Here is a 19,560-nt window from a genome sequence, read left to right as displayed (position 1 = left end):
CATCCATATCAGGTGATCCGCGTAGGAATGACATCATTTTTATGCATTTTTGGGGAGCAAAAGTAATCGGACAATTGGTTTCTTAGCTATTTCTCATTAGTCAGCTGTATTCAGTTGCTTCCTTAGTGCAGGTTTGCTGTGCCCGCTTATCATTACAGTTTCTTTGGTAGTCCTATTCTGGTGTGTCATCATGCCATAATTTTGACACAACCAGGGTGGGATTGAACCAGCAACCCTCCAACTGCCAGACAACTGCTCTTACTGCCTGAGCCTATGTCACCCCCTATACATTTGTATTTGAGAGAGGGATGTGGTTTCTGCTAGTATGGAAGTCCATTCTGTACTCGGTGGTACTACAATCATTCAGTACTCATGACAGAGCAGACCCCAGGAGCCCTTTGAACCGATAAAATGTCTACTTTCGACAAGTAGACCTCGAGTTTGATGTCATTCGACTTTCACAGTATTGTCCTATTCCTCCAGACATTGGCAGAGTGAAAACATATATAGGCCATGATGTTTCCTCCCTGTAAAAAGAGAGTAAATCCTGTTGACAATTATATTTTCTTAATTTGTTTTAATCATTACATGGTTATTTGAATTTCAGCTTTTAAAATGTCAGTCTTTCTTTCAGGAACAAGAGAAAACCCTGTGAGTTAAACTGAAATTGCAGATTCGGCTGCTGTAATACTGTGCAGCTTCTATTGCTGCGGTGTCGTCCTTAATTTTCACCCTTCAAGTTGTTTTTCACAATGCATCAAATTGGAATGACAATGCAACTTTCAATGTTACAGAGCGGAGTATCTGGTTAATATAAAATAAAATAAATACCCACAATTCCATTACAGTAAAGGGGAAGGGTGTAGTGTGTGTGGTTGGGTTTGCGTGTGTGTGCATGTATTGTTTTTATGTGTGCCTGCGGATTTGGTGTGTGTGTGTATGTTCAGTGTACTTTTAGGCTTTTTCCAATTTCCTGTAAGTGCCCAACGGACCTGAAGTGTGTCGTGCATTTTTTATTGGAAAAGCTCCTTCACTCATTTAAAATCCATAACCGTTTCTGCTGCACATTGAAGTTAATGAGACCTGCAGCTCTCTCTCATAAGGAATAAAAAGGCCTTAATTCAGTGTTTGTGCGCTCCCTGATGGCTAACAATCAATATCACTGGATCCACATACTCTAAACCCTTCCGTTGTTCTGTGGGAACATATTTGAAGGCTTTCAGGGATGCACAGGAGGTATGATGCGTTTCCTGTTTAATCACGACAGCAGTCATTATCACCGTGGCTTCATTTTACAACCATTAAAGAAATAAAAGTTGATTCACCAAAATATGACTCGCTGTCTCAGCGCGCCCTCGTGGTGGGGGACATATTAGTTACTGGTTTTTTAGGACTTGTTTTTAATCCTGAGATAGAGATACGTCTTTGTTTGGTCTATCGTTGTTGCCTACTGTTATTGTTAGGCCTACTATTAGGCTAAACTGTTGGGTTAAAGAAGGCTCTGTGTGTTAGCTTTTATACATGGGAAATGTGTAGTGTGCATTTTCTATATCTGAGTTTTCACACACACTCATGGTCATGGTGGTCCGGGGTCGCGTTTCCTGTAAATCCCAGACTAAGAGCTGACTCATTTTGCCAGGAATTGCCGAAACGCAAGACTTTAAAATATGCCGCACCGCCCCTCCATTTTAGTCATGAGACGTTGGGTCTGTCTGCTGCAGTGCACAGCCCTGTCTCAAGAGTTTCTCAGCTCTTACTGTTGCATTTTATCGTTGTTTTATTTTCGCTTGCGTTTAAATGCACTATTCCATTAATCCACACGTATTACTGTTAGCATCTATTTGATCATACTGTTGCTAGCATGTAATTATATTTATTACTCTTACCATTTAATTAGTTATTATTGGTATGTAATTACTGGTATTATTGTTAGCGTATATTTGCTTACTGCTGTCAGTTAATTATACAGTTATTACAGTCAGCATCAATGTTGCCTCGCTATTGTTTGCATTTTCTGATATGTGAATGGGCCTGTGTGTATGTGGCTGTATGTGTGTGTGTGTGTGTGTGTGTGTGTGTGTGTGTGTGTGTGTGTGTGTGTGTGTGTGTGTGTGTATTTGCGCGTGTGTAATATAGTCGAATGGTTGAATCATAATAGTCTCCACTGTGCCTGTATGAGTCCTCAGTGGCACACACAATCTGCACACTGCCCTGTGTGTGTGTAGGTGTGTGTGTGTGCGTGTGTGTGTGTGTAGGTAGGTGTATGTATGTGAGTGTGTGTGTAAGGTGTGTGTATGTGAGAGTGTGTGTATATGTGTACGTGCGAGCATGTGTGTGTGTATGTGTGTGTGTGTAAGGAGTGTGTGCATGTGTGTGTGTGTAAGGTGTGTGTGTAAGGAGTATGTGCATGCGTGTATGTGTAAGGTGTGTTTAGGTGTGTGTGTGTGTAAGGTGTGTGTAGGTGCATGTGTAAGGAGTGTGTGTGATTGTAAGGTGTGTGTGCATGTGTGTGTGTGTAAGGAGTGTGTGTGTCTGTGTAAGGTGTGTGTGTGTCTGTGTAAGGTGTGTGTTGGTGTGTGTGAGGTGCCTGGTGATTCTGAGCCATCTGCTGCTGTGACAGCAGCCAAAGCTTCTCCCACTCACACTCAGATCTCCATGGTGCCCTCTCCACAGGGTGGGGGGGGGGGGGGGGTTACCATGGTGAATGCTGTGTCACTGTCTTACCCTGGCCCTGGGTCCCATGGTGCCCTGCAGTCATGGCTGCTGGCCTGGTTACCGCCCCACCCTGCTCCCTGCTCCCTGCTCCCTGCTCCCATACAGTTCTCTGGAGATACCCCTCCACCTCCTCCCTCCCTCTGACCTGCCTGCTGCTCTGTTTATGAGAATGATTGATTTTTTTTATCACCAACATTATTTTGATTCTTTTTATTTTTCTTCCATCATGTGTATGAGTTAAGCATTATCTATCCATCTCTCTCTCCCCCATTTCTCTGTTTATTCTCTCTCTCGAAATCAAATTCCATTAGCATATTGGCTGTAAATCCATGTGTAGATTTTGCTAATCTTACTGAAATCAATTGAATTGCTCTTTCTCTCCCTCCCTCTCTCTCTCTCTCTCTCCCTCTCTCTGTAGGAAACTCTACGGGCAGTCTCCAGGTTCTGCTTCCCTTTCAGTGCAGACAGGTGAGTGTGTGTCGGCTCATTTAAGAGTGTGATAAGGGGCTGCTTGGTGACTGTTTAGGCACTGTTCCAGAGTGTGGATGGGCTCCATGGTCTGGTATTGAAGGGTACTATACCAGTGTTGGCCCAAGCCGGCAGAAGTGATTCAGTTACCAGGGATGACCATGTTAAAAAATCATCTCTCTACAAGACCAAGATCACAAGATCACTGTCGGTTACTCTGGATAAGGAGCGTCGGCCAAGTAACTTTAATGAATATGTCATATATATATATACTTCAGTCAGGGTGAATTTAGAGATAGAGAGCACCAATAACACAGCAAAATATTATTATATGTGCAGCTTGACTTCAAAATCTCTCAATCTTTCTTTGTTTTTTCCTTTCTCTTTCAGTCTGACTGTGGGTCGTCTGGGGCAGAACTTCACCTTTGTGCTGACGGACATCGAGAGCAAACAGCGCTTTGGGTTCTGCCGCCTGTCTGGGGCGCAGCGCTGCTTCTGCATCCTGAGGTGTGTGTGCGTGTACGTGTGTGTGTGTGTGGGCATGTGTGTGTGTTTTTCTGTCTGCAATATGGCCATTTATAAGTTGTTATTTACCTGACTCTTTTATCCGAAGCGACTTACAGTTGATTAGACTAAGCAGGGGACAATCCTCCCCTGGAGCAATGCAGGGTTAAGGGCCCAAATCTCCATGAGTCCAGTGAGGCTGAATGTGTGTCCTGTGCAGCTGGTTCTGTCGCGGTCCAGACATGCTTTAGCCCCTGTACACAGACATGCTTTAGCTCCTGTACACAGACCTGCTTTAGCCCTGTACAGACTTGCTTTAGCCCTGTACACAGACATGCTTTAGCCCTGTTCACATACATGCTTTAGCCCTGTACACAGACATGCTTTAGCCCCTGTACACACATGCTTTAATTACTTCCCTGCCCACCACACTAAAAACAGCCTTTTCTTTTATTTCTTTCTCTTTTTTGCGAGGAAGTCTGTCGGACACATAAAGCCGGGTTGATAGACAGAAGCATCTGGAAGCACTAGAGTGGGGGCATGCACACCATGGCTGTTTCCGGTTCTTTTACTGAGCCGTTAAACACCTTGCCCAGGAAACTTCATTCATGTCCTGTCTCGTTCCTTTCCTTGTAGGCCTCATGGCCAATGTTATAATCAATCGGTAGAGCTTCTGGCCGACACCCTTAAACCAGGAGTGCTGTGGCTGTGGGGGGTGCACTCAGCCTGACAGTGGGTTTGAACCTCCTGGGGAGAGGGGGGGGGGGGGTGATACCAGGAGTTTTTTAGCAAAGTCTCAGTCCTTGCTGGGGTGCATGATTACATTGGTATGTTCTGATTCATGAGTCCACTGTAGAACCTGGGGTCTGGCAGTTTCAGTGTATGGTCCTTTGAGCCTGTTTTTTTGGGGGGGAGGGCTGGTGGCTAGTCTCTGTGTTCTGTTGGATGCTTTGATAGTAGGCCCAGGGTGGTCATAGGGCAGGGGGATGCCCCAGAGCTCTGCCCTCTGCACCGCCTGCCTCTCCTTTGTTTAACCTTTGACCTACATGGAAGAGGAACAGCTGATGGGGCCCGTGGAGCAGGAAGGGGAAGCCTGGGGTTGGAAATGAAACGCAGACACTCCACAGGCTGTAAAACCCCCCCTCCCCACGGGGTCTGTGACCGGTGGGCTGGCACGCAGTGCTGACTGGCGGGACGTAGGCCTCTTACAGACAGGCTGCAGGACACGGCCTTCCTGGGTTGGGGGATGTATTTGGGGGTGAGGGCTCCACCCTGGCCCTCGTGAGGTGACCTCACCTGCTGTGTCCAGGTGCTGTCTGAGTCTGGGGCTTCGTGTGATAACGCACAGAGAAGGAACAGGAATAAAGAGATTTGTTCTACAACTTTTATTTATGTGTAGTAGTAGTAGTAGTAGTAGTAGTAGTAGTAGTAGTAGTAGTAGTAGTAGTAGTAGTAGTAGTAGTAGTAGTAGTAGTAGTAGTAGTAGTAGTAGTAGTAGTAGTAGTAGTAGTAGTAGTAGTAGTAGTAGTAGTAGTAGTAGTAGTGGTGGTGGTGGTGGTGGTGGTGGTGGTGGTGGTGGTGGTGGTGGTGCAGTGGGTAGCACTGCCGCCTCACAGCAAGGAGGTCCTGGGTTCGAATCCCGGTCGGCCGGTAGGCATGTTCTCCTAGTGTTTGCATGGGTTTCCTCCGGGTACTCTGGTTTCCTCCCACAGTCCAAAGACATGCAGGTTAGGCTGATTGGAGAGTCTAAATTTCCCGTGGGTATGAGTGTGTGGGTGAATGGTGTATATGCCCTGCGATGGACTGGCGACCTATCCAGGGTGTATTCCTGCCTTTCACCCAATGTATGCTGGGATAGGCTCCAGCCCCCCTGAGACCCTGTTCAGAATAAGCAGGTTAAAGATGATGGATGGATGGTTGGATGGATGGATAATTATCATTCTTGCTGACTTACTGCTGCCAAGCAGTGACATGACGTGTTGACAGCTTCCGCACATGCTCAGTGTCGATCACTGGTTTTCACCTCTGGCAGAGCTGGAGGAATGCGTTATTGAGTTATTGAGTTATTGAGTTATGAGTTATTTCATTGCCTAAAGCATTGATTGAGTGAATCCACATGGGATTGGGGGTAGGTAACTCAGGATAAGAAGTGTCTGGACAAACAACTAGTACAACTACTAATAACAAATCCCAGTACAACTACTAATAACAAATCCCAGTACAACTACTAATAACAAATCCCGGCCAGTTGACTTGTTTATTGTCCTGTGTATATGCGCTGCACTGTATGGCCCTTATGTTGATGTAATGGGCTGTGTTTTTGTTCCACATGAGTTGTCATAATTTCCGTAACATCTTTCTCATCGTCCTCCTCAGCTACCTCCCCTGGTTTGAAGTGTTCTACAAGCTCCTCCATGTCGTCGCTGATTATGCCGTCAAAGGCCAGGTGAGTATACTCACCACCCTCATCTGTATTTGGGCCAACAATACACATTTAATGCGAGGTAATTGAAGGAACATATTTTGAATTCATCTTTAATTTTACAATAATTATTATAGCTAATATTCATTTGATGATCATATAGCAATATTTTCTTACAGTCCATGCAAATAAAACTCTGAAGGAGTGTGTATCTGAGTGAGAATTCATGATCGGATGCTCACGCTTGCGTTCCTCCGTTTGCGTGACTCAGGATGGCCAGCAGAGGGAGCTGTTGGAGACGCTGTACTCCCTCCCTGTTCCTGAGCCTGGCGTGCCTGTCCACCTCAGCGTGGTGAGTGTGACACTCCCTGCCCCCCGGACTGAAGGCAGGAAGGAAGGAAGTGAAACTCTAGGGCAGCGCGAGTCCAGAATCTGTTCTCTGTACAGTGCACTACCAGCATTACGAGGCCCGGTAGACCCTACCTGCAGACTGCTGGGCTGTGGGCCTCCATTTTGTTTGTCTAAACCTAGTAGTGAAAGGGTTGAATATGTGAATATATTATGTAAAAAGGGTTGGTGTAATAAGCTAAAGCTTCAGCCTACACCTTTTCGTTCATCATTTCTATGTGCATTCATTCTGTGAGAATTGTTCATATAAATAACTACTACTAACGAACTACTTACTCACTAACTAGTCAGAGCAGAATATAGTCAGTGGTGAGTACACGGGCTGTGTTGGCGTGATGATCAGCAGTGTCTGGGTCTTATTGGTTAGTCACTGGTTGTGGTCAGGTGCCTGGGGGCTCTTTGCTCCGGTGGTTTCCTTTTGCTCTTTCCTGATTGGTTCCTGGGTCTTGCTGATGAGTTTATTTTCTTCTGTCACTGGTTTCACCTCTTGTTCTGTCATACCACATCAGTCCACACACTGCTCTCCGCTTTTCCTCGTCTCCCACATCTCTCTCCCTCTCTCACTGTTTCCTTCTCTTTTCATAACCGTTGGATGTATATCCACTACTGAAATTTATCATAGAAAATCTATCAGTCTGTGGAATACTCAGAGGTACAGCCTTCAGACAGCCCACATTCAACCCACATAAAAGTCAGCCTGAGCACAAAAAGAGTTTATTCTCTTCTGTTTTCAAGGTAAACCAACAATGTTTCAGCTCTATCAGTTAAAACCAAAAAAATGGTGTCAATCGACAATGATTACACGTGTGTGAGTTCACTGGGGTTCCAGTGTATGGTCAAAGAATCTCATTACAGCTAAAAAATAAGGTTTATCTCTAATAGGCTAATCAGGGCTAATCTCAGCTAAAATGAGACTGAATGCTTCTTCTCTGCCCCTCTGTGTGTACTGCAGCATTCCCACTTCATTGTGCCCGACATCCGGCAACTTCCCTGCATTCCTGAAAATGTGAGTCCCTCCCCTCCCTCTTCTGTCCATTCCCTCTGCCAGCTCACGTGTTTGGTCTCCAGTCGATATTGTGGAGGCACACGGGAATGACAGACTTATACTCTTATTTTATTTTAGAATACTGAAATACTTCATTCAATTAACCTAAACGTTTACTTCAATTTGTCACACCTATATATTTTTTTTGTTTTCTCAACTGAAAATCTTTGGTCCATACAAATGAAGTCTTGTACTCCATTCTCTGTCAGTTAGAACTTCTTTCTGTAATACTGAAAGAATCCATTCCATGTGTTTAAGTGTTGTAAGTCTTCCTGGTTAAATTTTTAGTTACATAATATGGTGTCATCAATGACCAACCACCCTTCTCTCTTTGCAGAGAAGCCTGACAGAGTATTTTGTGGAGGTAGACATCAATAACATCCTCCATCTGTACGCCAGTATGCTTTTCGAACGGCGAATCCTCATCTGCTGCACCAAGCTTAGCACTGTGAGTAGAGCCTTCCTGCCTGTGCTCACCCTGTCATGTGACGCGGGTGAAACATCAGCTAGTTGCTGCAATTTATCAGTGTACCGATTTGGTGAGTCCTCAGATGATGTATTGCCTAGAAAAGGAAGAGGTTTTATTTGACACTGTGTCATTGTGTGTTTTGTGGGTGTGTTTGCACGTGTGTGTGCCTGTGTGTGTGTGTGTGTGTGTGTGTGTGTGTGTCTCCTGCAGTTAACCTCCTGCGTCCACGGCTCGGCAGCCATGTTGTATCCCATGTTCTGGCAGCACGTCTACATCCCCGTCCTGCCTCAGTACCTCATAGACTACTGCGGGTGAGTATGCAGCCCTGGGCAGCTTCCTGCGCTCATGTGATTGGATGATGTCCAGGGCGGCCTGTAGCGTAGTGGTTAAGGTACATGACCGGGACCCGCAAGGTCGGTGGTTCGATCCCCGGTGTAGCCACAATAAGATCCGCACAGCCATTGGTCCCTTGAGCAAGGCCCTTAACCCTGCATTGCTCCAGGGGAGGATTAGTCTAATCAACAGTACGTCGCTCTGGATAAGAGCGTCTGCCAAATGCCATTAATGTAATGTAATGTAATATCTGTTGTGACTCATCTGTGATTGGACAACATCTGTCCTGTTTTCGCAGCTAGTGGACAAGTGTCTACTACCTGTGATGGGGCAGTCTCTATTAAACCTTTTGTTATCGTTAAAAAATGTGTCTATACATCTGTAATGGTTGAAAGCCAGGAGAGGTGAGCGGAGCACTTCAGCTGTAGGTCCCCTGCTCAGTTAACCCTCGTGTCTCATTACGTGTGCGGCCCATGCCCACAGGGTCTGAATGACCCACCCTGAGCGGACCCTCTGTGACAAAGCCTCTTCATTTAATTCTAAGCCCATAAATCAATATTTCCCATGTAGTTGCAGACTGTCACTCGATCAATAAATTGGTGAAGACCTGTTTTCATATTTCACTGTCCAGTGAGACTGTATTTCTGCATTGTCCACGACTCCTTCTGACTACAAAACGCATCATCATTTATTTCTTTGCTGAAATGGATGTGTGGCACTTAACTTTGATTGTGACTTATGATATCATAACTGCAGGGTTAAAAAAAGACTATTTGTACCCTGATGGTGTACTGCTTTTTATAAAAATATAAAAAAGGACAACGTTTAACCTTTTCTATTAGTAGTGTTACTCCAGGAAAATGTATCAAATTCCATGCTGAAATGTTTAATTTTATGGGGTTTTCACTGCTGTAAAGCTACAAAATGACTCTACATGTTGTCCTTGGGTCAAGAATTGAGAGGAGAGAAAAGAAGAGAAAGTCTTTGAAAGTGAGCGCCATGCTGTTCAGTTAGAGGCGGTTGACACACTTCATGTTTTTATTAATGAACGACTGACTGGTGTATTGTACAGTTGCACTCTAGAGTTGCCACAAGCCACCCTTTCTCCCACCATCTGCATATATTTCAGTAGAAAGAAGAAGAATGTTCTGGGTCTTGCTTCATTTTGTCCCGACAGCAGGTGGTGCCTCCCCACAGACTGACTAGCCTGGTGTTAATTAGCCGTCTTCAAAGCAAAGGGGAGGGCCCAAAAAGCTAATTAGGATATTCCCCCAACCCCTCCAAGCTTTACTCAGTCATTCAGGGCTGTGTCATTGGCTGGGTGGTTCATGCAGGAGCCAGAAGGTTCCGGGAAGGCCACGCCCTCATGTGGGTCCACATGGAGCTGTGAGAATCCAGCTGTGCTGAGATCAGGCTACTGATTACACTTTCTCTGTAATCGCCCCATTGCTTCTCCATTGACAATCTAGTAATACTGTAACCGGACATATGAAAACATTGAAAATAAATAATATATATTTGTGCCTCTCTGTTTCAGTGCTCCCATGCCTTACCTCATTGGAGTGCATTCCAGCTTAATGGAGGTAAGCCCCTTTACACAGACCCTAACCTGCTCCTACACTCTCCTAGCTGTGCACTTACCTCCTGCTCTTACTCTGTTCTATCTGTGTACTTACCTCCTGCTCTTACTCTGTTCTATCTGTGTACTTACCTCCTGCTCTTACTCTGTTCTATCAGTGCACTTACCTCCTGCTCTTACTCTCTGTCCTATCAGTGCACTTACCTCACCGTCCTATCTGTGCACTTACCTCCTGCTCTGTTCTATCAGTGCACTTACCTCCTGCTCTTACTCTCTGTCCTATCAGTGCACTTACCTCCTGCTCTTACTCTGTCCTATCTGTGCACTTACCTCCTGCTCTTACTCTCTGTCCTATCAGTGAACTTACCTCCTGCTCTTACTCTCTGTCCTATCAGTGCACTTACCTCCTGCTCTTACTCTGTCCTATCTGTGCACTTACCTCCTGCTCTGTCCTATCAGTGAACTTACCTCCTGCTCTTACTCACCGTCCTATCTGTGCACTTACCTCCTGCTCTTACTCTCTGTGCAGAAAGCGAGAGGAATGGTGCTGGAAGACGTAGTGATCTTCAACGTCGACACCAACACTCTGGAGACTCCCTACGATGATCTTCAGTGCCTGCCTAACGATACGGTCAGTGCTGTTGCACCAGGGTGGCTAGCCTGATTGCACCTGTGTTTTGTGTGTCACTTTTGGAAGCAGGGTGTCTTGCCTGAAACATTCAAGCAAAGAGTTCTCAGTGGTAATGCTATCCTGAATCCTATTGAATTAGTACTTTTTTTGTAAGATTCAGTCTCAGTCATTATAATGTGGATCCTCTAGCGTAGCCGTCCTCTTGCTCTCGCTGCCTGAGGGAGTTAAATGATATGAGCGCTGAAGTGAGTCAGCGGAGGGGTTTTACTGGGCCCCTGGTGCCGGTGCCAGCCCTGCGGCTCTGCCCACAGCCCAGCGCGGAGGTCCGTTTACGGGACCCGGCGGTAATGAAAACACGACATCAGAGACCTTTGTGTCCATAAAGCCCTGTGCCTCTGCACAGGAACGCCATAAACCAGCCAGGGACTTCCCCTGCTTCATTAGCCACCCGGCTATACTCCTCACACCAGCTGCGATTCTGCCTTTACTGATTTTCATTTCTCCCTCTCTTCCCCCTCTCTCTCCCCTCCTCCATCATGTGTCTGCTAGGGCTGGTTGGAACACTGGACTACATGTCTGCTCTGACATGAAATAGATCACATGAGAAGTGTGTTTGCTATCTGTTGGTCAGTTACTCTGGGCTGTAATGGAGCCGGTTGACCAGTTACTCTGGGCTGTATTCATATTCAGGCTGCTTGTTCAGGTCCTGCTTCTCTGAAGCACAGTGCAGCACAACATATCTCAGGGCAGAAGCCCGACAATCTCCATTGAGTGCTGTTTTTTCTTTCATTTCTTACACTAAAGATTAATCATGGTCTGTGTGTGTGTGTGTGTATATGTGTGTGTGTATGTGTGTGTGTGTATGTGTATGTGTGTGTGTGTGTGTGTGTATGTGTGCATGTGTGTATGTGTGTGTGTGTGTGTGTGTGTGTGTGTATGTGTATATGTGTGTGTGTGTGTGTGTGTGTGTATGTGTGTGTGTGTGTGTGTGTGTGTGTGGGGGGTCCTCAGGTGTCGTCTCTGAAGAGCAGGCTGAAGAAAGTGTCCATGGCTCCGGGGGACGGGGTGGCTCGGGCCTTCCTCAAGGCGCAGGCCGCTCTCTTCGGGAGCTACAGGAGCGCCCTGCGGATAGAGCCGGTGAGAGAGGGGCAGGGAGGGGCAGGGAGGGGTTAGAGAGGGGCAGGGTGGGGCAGGGAGGGGTTAGAGAGAGGCAGGGTGGGGCAGGGAGGGGTTAGAGAGGGGCAGGGTGGGGCAGGGAGGGGTTAGAGAGAGGGCAGGGTGGGGTTAGAGAGGGGCAGGGTGGGGTTAGAGAGGGGCAGGGAGGGGCAGGGAGGGGTTAGAGATGGGCAGGGTGGGGCAGGGAGGGGTTAGAGAGGGGCAGAGAGGGGCAGGGAGGGGAGAGATGGGGCAGGGACAGGGTGGGAGAGTATATTCAGAAAGAGATCCTCTGGGGAATCTGTTCTGTTAGACAAACAGTTGAACAATTCAATTCAATAAAATGTATTTATCCCTGAGGGGAAATTAGTTGCAGGGCTTATCATCAATCAACATCAGAAGGAGACGGGGCATAGTATGCACAGTAACCTCACATCACACACAACTGCAGCAGCAACAGAAGCAGAATAAATAAATAGGTTGAAAAGAAAGAAAACAAGTCAAACTACAGCTAGACAAACGTAAGTCTGCTGTGAGATACACGCACTCTCAAAAATAAAGTGACAGTGGAGGTACGTTTTTGTTCTTCAAGGATCAAAATGTACCCTGAAAATACAGTAATGTTCTTTTTCCAAGCAGAAAAGGCACAAATTAAATATAAATTGCTGACTGGGGTATGATTGTATGTACCTACAGGGTACAGCACCTGTGACAAGCATTTGTGCACTTTTCTTAGGCTACCTTTATTCCTGAGAGTGCACAGGTATTTCTGTATGTAGACACACAGTTTGTAGTATACGTGGGACGTGTAGGGCAGTCTGCTGATCAAGGCAGGGCAGGTCAGGGATATTGGTCCTGTTCTCTGTGACGAAATCTGCCTCTATCCTATTTCCCGGTATTAATTGGCTGTCAAAAGCCGCCTGCGTCACGGGACAAATGCCCTCGGACGAGAAAGCGGCCAGTACGTCCACACGGAACCACCGTAAACGCTCATCCGGGGCGCTGGAGAAGATCGGGTCTCATTAGCGCGATTCGGGCGGACGGCACTAAGCTGCCGTCGGCTCCGCGTCTGACAGCCAATTACGCGAATGTGGCTCGTGCGCTGATAGCTGGCGACGGACGATAACGGACGCTGTGCTGCGAATCTCCCCGTGAGAGATAATGGCCTCTACTATTTCCTCACAAAAAAAAGGAACTAGATTTGTATCTGAAGTGACGTTTATCCTCGAAAAGAAATAAACATCTCCCCGCCAGCGCGGGTTTCCGAAATGTTCCCTAAACGGTTAATTTGCGTCGCCGGAGGCAACTCTGCCCTGATCTGTCCGTGCCCATTACTCAGAATTGCTCTTTCTGTGATTGAAGCTACAGCTAAATTTAAAACCTCGTCCTGTTGATGGAAAATGGTTTGCCCCTCTTTTCAGGGGCGATCAGACAGATTAACGGCAAAGCTTTGAATTCATTGACGTGTACGGAGACAACATGCAGCTAACAGCAGATTTCTGTGGCTGTGTTGTCTTCTTTTACAGATATTAATGTGGTGCTTCAATCTGTGGGCTCTGTTAGCACTTTTCTGGCCTTGAAAACACTTTAATCAGTATCGACTCCTTTACATTACATTACATTAACGGCATTTGGCAGACGCTCTTATCCAGAGCGACGTACAGTTGATTGAACTAAGCAGGAGACAATCCTCCCCTGGAGCAATGCAGGGTTAAGGGCCTTGCTGTGCGGATCTTATTGTGGCTACACCGGGGATCGAACCCCCGACCTTGCGTGTCCCAGTCATGTACCTTAACCACTACACTACAGGCCGCCCTGGTAGGCTACCTCTAAAAAGAAATTAAAAAAACAGAACCAAGCAGCTGGATTCAGTTCTAGTTTGTAGCATCCAATTGCGTGAAATCCATGTAGAGTTCATTGTTAAAACGTTCTGTTGCATTATAATGCTATTTTACGACCGGATCTGTTCCTGTGATGTTATTGTCGGAAATTTGGTCAAAGAAGGAATTCCACGAGGGTGTTCCATGTCTGTACTATATATACCGCATATACTATTTCCAAATACATAGTAGTATTTTACTATACTATACTATATGTGGGTCACATAATTTGGAATGATTTATGTGATGAGGATGATGTGCGCCGTCAGTGTTGCAAACTGTATGCACAATATGTATGCCAATATGTATGCCAATATGTATGCCAATATGCCAGCACGCAAATTTATATGTGTACAGATGATGTTAAAGCCGACTGCACTCCACTCCGACTGTACAGTCCACCTGCGGTGCAGTTATAGCAAAGCAAAAATGAAAAAGCTTCAGGTGGCATTTATTGATGCATTCAGAATCTTGCTTAAGCTCCCAAGATGTGTAAGTGCAAGTCATGTTTGTGACTAGTAATGTTCCCACTTTTCATGCTGTGTTGAGGAATTTCATATACAAATTTAATCGGCGATTCAAAAAATGTAATCATAATGGCTTTAACTGAGCCTACATAAATTGACACAAGGTGTTCCTCTTGCTTTTGGAGACATTGGAACAAATGTCTGTATGTGTTTTAATCTCTGTGGACGTGTGAACTGCCATGATCTCGTACATATCTCTGCATTGTCTGTTTTTGTTTTGTATTTTATTATGTTTTGTTTTTACTGATGTGGACCTATGTATCTGAAATGAAGTTACATTGAAGTGAATTGAAAATGTACTCCTGGTTCAGTTCCTGTAATACTATTTTATTATGTGTATTTGGAAATAGTATATACATGGTGTGTATCGTACAGACATGGTGCAACCTCATGGAATCCTTTCTTGGACCTAATTTCTGACAGCATGTATTAGCATATATGTTGTTGGTGATATAAACATATACAGGCCTGATACTGTTCGTTGGGGCATTGTTGGGTCTTCAGTAGTGTGGCTCCACCATTGTCTCCCTTTTTGCCTTTTCCCGACATATCACTGCCACCTAGAGGCCCAACTTGGTAAAGCTTTTTTAACATTGTTGTCCAGGCAAATGAGAAAAATTGGAAGGGCTTCATTTTATGCTGACTTAAAAAAACAAAAACAAAGAAAGTGCATTATGCACACTTACATCCAAGAAAAATGTTTTTAGTTAGTTATGTTAGAATAATTTTATAAATGAAATCTTTCATGGGTCAAAGTGTGTGACTTAGCAAAACCTGGGTGAGAGGTGGGTATTGTTTACATATGTAGATTTAAGCAAAAATAATTTGACTACAAAGAATACACACTTATTATTTAATACACACTTATTAAGACATTAAAGTTTAAACATTTTCTGTACAGGATAATGATGTAGAAATGATAAAAAAATAAAATAAAAGGGTTCACACTGCCACTCTGATGCTGGCCTTTTTGATACAGCTTGGGGAGACAGTGAGTTTGATCCTTCCCCCTTTACAACCAGTCAGCCTCGTAATAACATGTTTACTCCATCTCCTATTGCTGGTTCCCTGGAACTGTGGGTAAAAATACAGCTCACAGCGGCATAGGTAGAGTCTCTATAGCAGCCAGATGGTCAGCTCCTGTGCTCCATCCAGCCTGTGTGCTTCTTCACTCCTGGAGTTTCCTGTGAAACTGCGTGATTCAGGGGAAATGTCTACATTTAATATTTATTTGGCACATATAATAGGGATGAGATGTTGGCTGGCATCCACAGGAAATGGCTCTGTGAACCATTAGGAAATCCATCAATCACGCTGAGGTACGTTAGCAACTGACAACAGAGCGGCACTGGTGATTGGTGCTAACTTCCAACATCTTTGCAAGTTGAGGTGACATCACATCTGTGCTGTGACATCACATCTGTCCTGTGTCCCTTCTTTATTACCCCATTCAGTGACATCCCCCTACTTGTCACATGCTTTCAGGGGGAGCCAATCACGTTCAACAAGGAAGTCTTTGTGTCCCATCGCTCCAGCACCATGAGGCACTTCCTGCAGAACGCTATACACCTGCAGCTCTTCAAACAGGTACACACACACACACACACACACACACACACACACACACCTGCAGCTCTTCAAACAGGCACACACACACACACACACACACACCTGCAGCTCTTCAAACAGGCACACACACACACACACACCTGCAGCTCTTCAAACAGGTACACACACACACACACACACACACACCTGCAGCTCTTCAAACAGGCACACACACACACACACACACACCTGCAGCTCTTCAAACAGGCACACACACACACACACACCTGCAGCTCTTCAAACAGGTACACACACACACACACACACACACCTGCAGCTCTTCAAACAGGTACACACACACACACACACCTGCAGCTCTTCAAACAGGTACACACACACACACACACACACACACCTGCAGCTCTTCAAACAGGCACACACACACACACACACACACCTGCAGCTCTTCAAACAGGTACACACACACACACACACACACCTGCAGCTCTTCAAACAGGTACACACACATACACACACACACACACACCTGCAGCTCTTCAAACAGGTACACACACACACACACACACCTGCAGCTCTTCAAACAGGTACACACACACACACACACCTGCAGCTCTTCAAACAGGTACACACACACACACCTGCAGCTCTTCAAACAGGTACACACACACACACACACACACACACACACCTGCAGCTCTTCAAACAGGCACACACACACACACACACACACCTGCAGCTCTTCAAACAGGCACACACACACACACACACACACCTGCAGCTCTTCAAACAGGTACACACACACACACACACACCTGCAGCTCTTCAAACAGGTACACACACACACACACCTGCAGCTCTTCAAACAGGTACACACACACACACACACACACACACCTGCAGCTCTTCAAACAGGTACACACACACACACCTGCAGCTCTTCAAACAGGTACACACACACACACCTGCAGCTCTTCAAACAGGTACACACACACACACACACCTGCAGCTCTTCAAACAGGTACACACACACACACACCTGCAGCTCTTCAAACAGGTACACACACACACACACACACACACACACCTGCAGCTCTTCAAACAGGCACACACACACACACACACACACCTGCAGCTCTTCAAACAGGCACACACACACACACACACACACACCTGCAGCTCTTCAAACAGGTACACACACACACACACACACACCTGCAGCTCTTCAAACAGGTACACACACACACACACCTGCAGCTCTTCAAACAGGTACACACACACACACACACACACCTGCAGCTCTTCAAACAGGCACACACACACACACACACACACACACCTGCAGCTCTTCAAACAGGCACACACACACACACACACACACCTGCAGCTCTTCAAACAGGTACACACACACACACACACACACACACACCTGCAGCTCTTCAAACAGGTACACACACACACACACACCTGCAGCTCTTCAAACAGGTACACACACACACACACACACACACACACCTGCAGCTCTTCAAACAGGCACACACACACACACACACACACACCTGCAGCTCTTCAAACAGGTACACACACACACACACACACCTGCAGCTCTTCAAACAGGTACACACACACACACACACACACACACACCTGCAGCTCTTCAAACAGGTACACACACACACACACACACACCTGCAGCTCTTCAAACAGGTACACACACACACACACACCTGCAGCTCTTCAAACAGGTACACACACACACACACCTGCAGCTCTTCAAACAGGTACACACACACACACACACACACACCTGCAGCTCTTCAAACAGGCACACACACACACACACACACACCTGCAGCTCTTCAAACAGGTACACACACACACACACACACACCTGCAGCTCTTCAAACAGGCACACACACACACACACACACACCTGCAGCTCTTCAAACAGGTACACACACACACACACACCTGCAGCTCTTCAAACAGGTACACACACACACACACACACACACACACCTGCAGCTCTTCAAACAGACACACACACACACACACACACACACACACCTGCAGCTCTTCAAACAGGTACACACACACACACACACACCTGCAGCTCTTCAAACAGGTACACACACACACACACACACCTGCAGCTCTTCAAACAGGTACACACACACACACACACACCTGCAGCTCTTCAAACAGGTACACACACACACACACACACACCTGCAGCTCTTCAAACAGGTACACACACACACACACACCTGCAGCTCTTCAAACAGGTACACACACACACACACCTGCAGCTCTTCAAACAGGTACACACACACACACACACACACACCTGCAGCTCTTCAAACAGGTACACACACACACACCTGCAGCTCTTCAAACAGGTACACACACACACACACCTGCAGCTCTTCAAACAGGTACATGCACACACACACACACACACACACATATTAGCACACAGCAGCACACATGATAATTTAGTAGTACACACACACATACACACACACTAGCACACATGATTAATTAGTATTACACACACACATACACACACACTAGCCCACGTGATAAATTAGTATTACACACACACACACAGACATATACACTAGCACATATACACATATACAGTATTATACATGCACATATACACTCACGAGGACACACGCACACACAGATATGCACACTTTGTATTGTTGAGCAATACACAATAAATCCATGAATGATTCGTAATTGTTTGATAACGTCATCATGATGTAATCAGCAGTAAAGAGGAAGTCTGTTGTTCATCTTTGGCTTCTCTGCAGTTCATTGATGGGCGTCTGGATCTGCTGAATGCAGGAGAAGGTTTCAGTGATGTGTTTGAGGAAGAGATCAGTGCGGGAGAGTATGCAGGTCAGCTGCCTACAATTCTCTTTACTCACGGATTTTTATGCAGGTTCTTTCTTTTACCACCCTGGTCCAAGCCTCAGTGTTATGCTGTGATGTACTGGACATCTCTGTGTAGTGTATGTTGTACTGTATTGATGGAAGAAGGCTTTTGGCGTGGCCATCACTGTTATGTATGCTGCATAATAAAAAACAGAGAACAAACATATTTTTAAAAATGTCCCACTGAGATAGAAAATCTTCTTTTCAAGGGAGAACCCAGTCCAAATGGTAGCATCAAACAACTTAGATTACATAGATTAAATTAAAATACATACATTTTTTAAATCATAATGACAACATTACAGAAAATAACTGAACAATTGTTCTTCAGTTACAGAAATATAGATGCTGCTTTTAAGTTATACATTTAAAATACCTTCTTAATACAGATGGTTTTTAAAACTCCTCTCAATGTGTTACACCATCCAATAACACTTTCTGTGATTGGTCTTCTACAGGCAGTGACAAGAGCTACCACCAATGGCTCTCCACGGTAAAGGTTAGTGTCTCTGTCTGCACTAACAGGAAGTACACTAGTGCAGACATTTACTGGACTCTGCAATAACCACGGAGGACAAGTACTATTTTATATACAGGAAAACATTTCTAATTTGATGACAGGGTTGGGACAGGGTTGGAGGACAACCAAGGATCAATCAAAATATTCTATACAACAGTATACAGATATATCAGTACACCACATAGGTTAAATAGTATGATAAATATGCAGTGAATGTGGTGAACTCCAGTACAGAAAAGCCAGCTGACTTAGGAGCAGTCTGTTGTGTGTGCTGTTCTGTCCTTTGGGTCTTCAGAACCTGCATTCTGCTGTAAAGCTGTAAAATACAGTCACCGATTGTAAGTGCAGTCTTTGATGGGAAGGTTGGTGCACATTCCCTCAGGAGTTGATACAGG

General features: G+C 45.6%; 1 protein-coding gene across 1 annotated transcript in view; it reads left to right on the top strand.

Annotated features, from left to right (window-relative positions):
- LOC133105658 (DENN domain-containing protein 1A-like) overlaps nt 1–19,560 on the top strand; it is a 33,057-nt gene that overhangs the window by 7,961 nt on the left and 5,536 nt on the right. Inside the window, exons 4-16 of the mRNA XM_061215891.1 lie at nt 3,134–3,183; nt 3,574–3,690; nt 6,064–6,133; nt 6,381–6,461; nt 7,470–7,523; nt 7,900–8,010; nt 8,242–8,342; nt 9,902–9,947; nt 10,473–10,574; nt 11,586–11,711; nt 15,622–15,723; nt 18,522–18,609; nt 19,104–19,144. Coding sequence (XP_061071875.1) covers nt 3,134–3,183; nt 3,574–3,690; nt 6,064–6,133; nt 6,381–6,461; nt 7,470–7,523; nt 7,900–8,010; nt 8,242–8,342; nt 9,902–9,947; nt 10,473–10,574; nt 11,586–11,711; nt 15,622–15,723; nt 18,522–18,609; nt 19,104–19,144 — 1,089 coding nt within the window. The remainder of the gene's footprint in view (nt 1–3,133; nt 3,184–3,573; nt 3,691–6,063; nt 6,134–6,380; nt 6,462–7,469; nt 7,524–7,899; nt 8,011–8,241; nt 8,343–9,901; nt 9,948–10,472; nt 10,575–11,585; nt 11,712–15,621; nt 15,724–18,521; nt 18,610–19,103; nt 19,145–19,560) is intronic.

This window comes from Conger conger, chromosome 12 (assembly GCF_963514075.1).
Source record: "Conger conger chromosome 12, fConCon1.1, whole genome shotgun sequence".
Taxonomy (NCBI): domain Eukaryota; kingdom Metazoa; phylum Chordata; class Actinopteri; order Anguilliformes; family Congridae; genus Conger; species Conger conger.
Note: the sequence above shows the minus strand (reverse complement) of the source record. Positions and strands in the feature narration are given on the sequence as shown.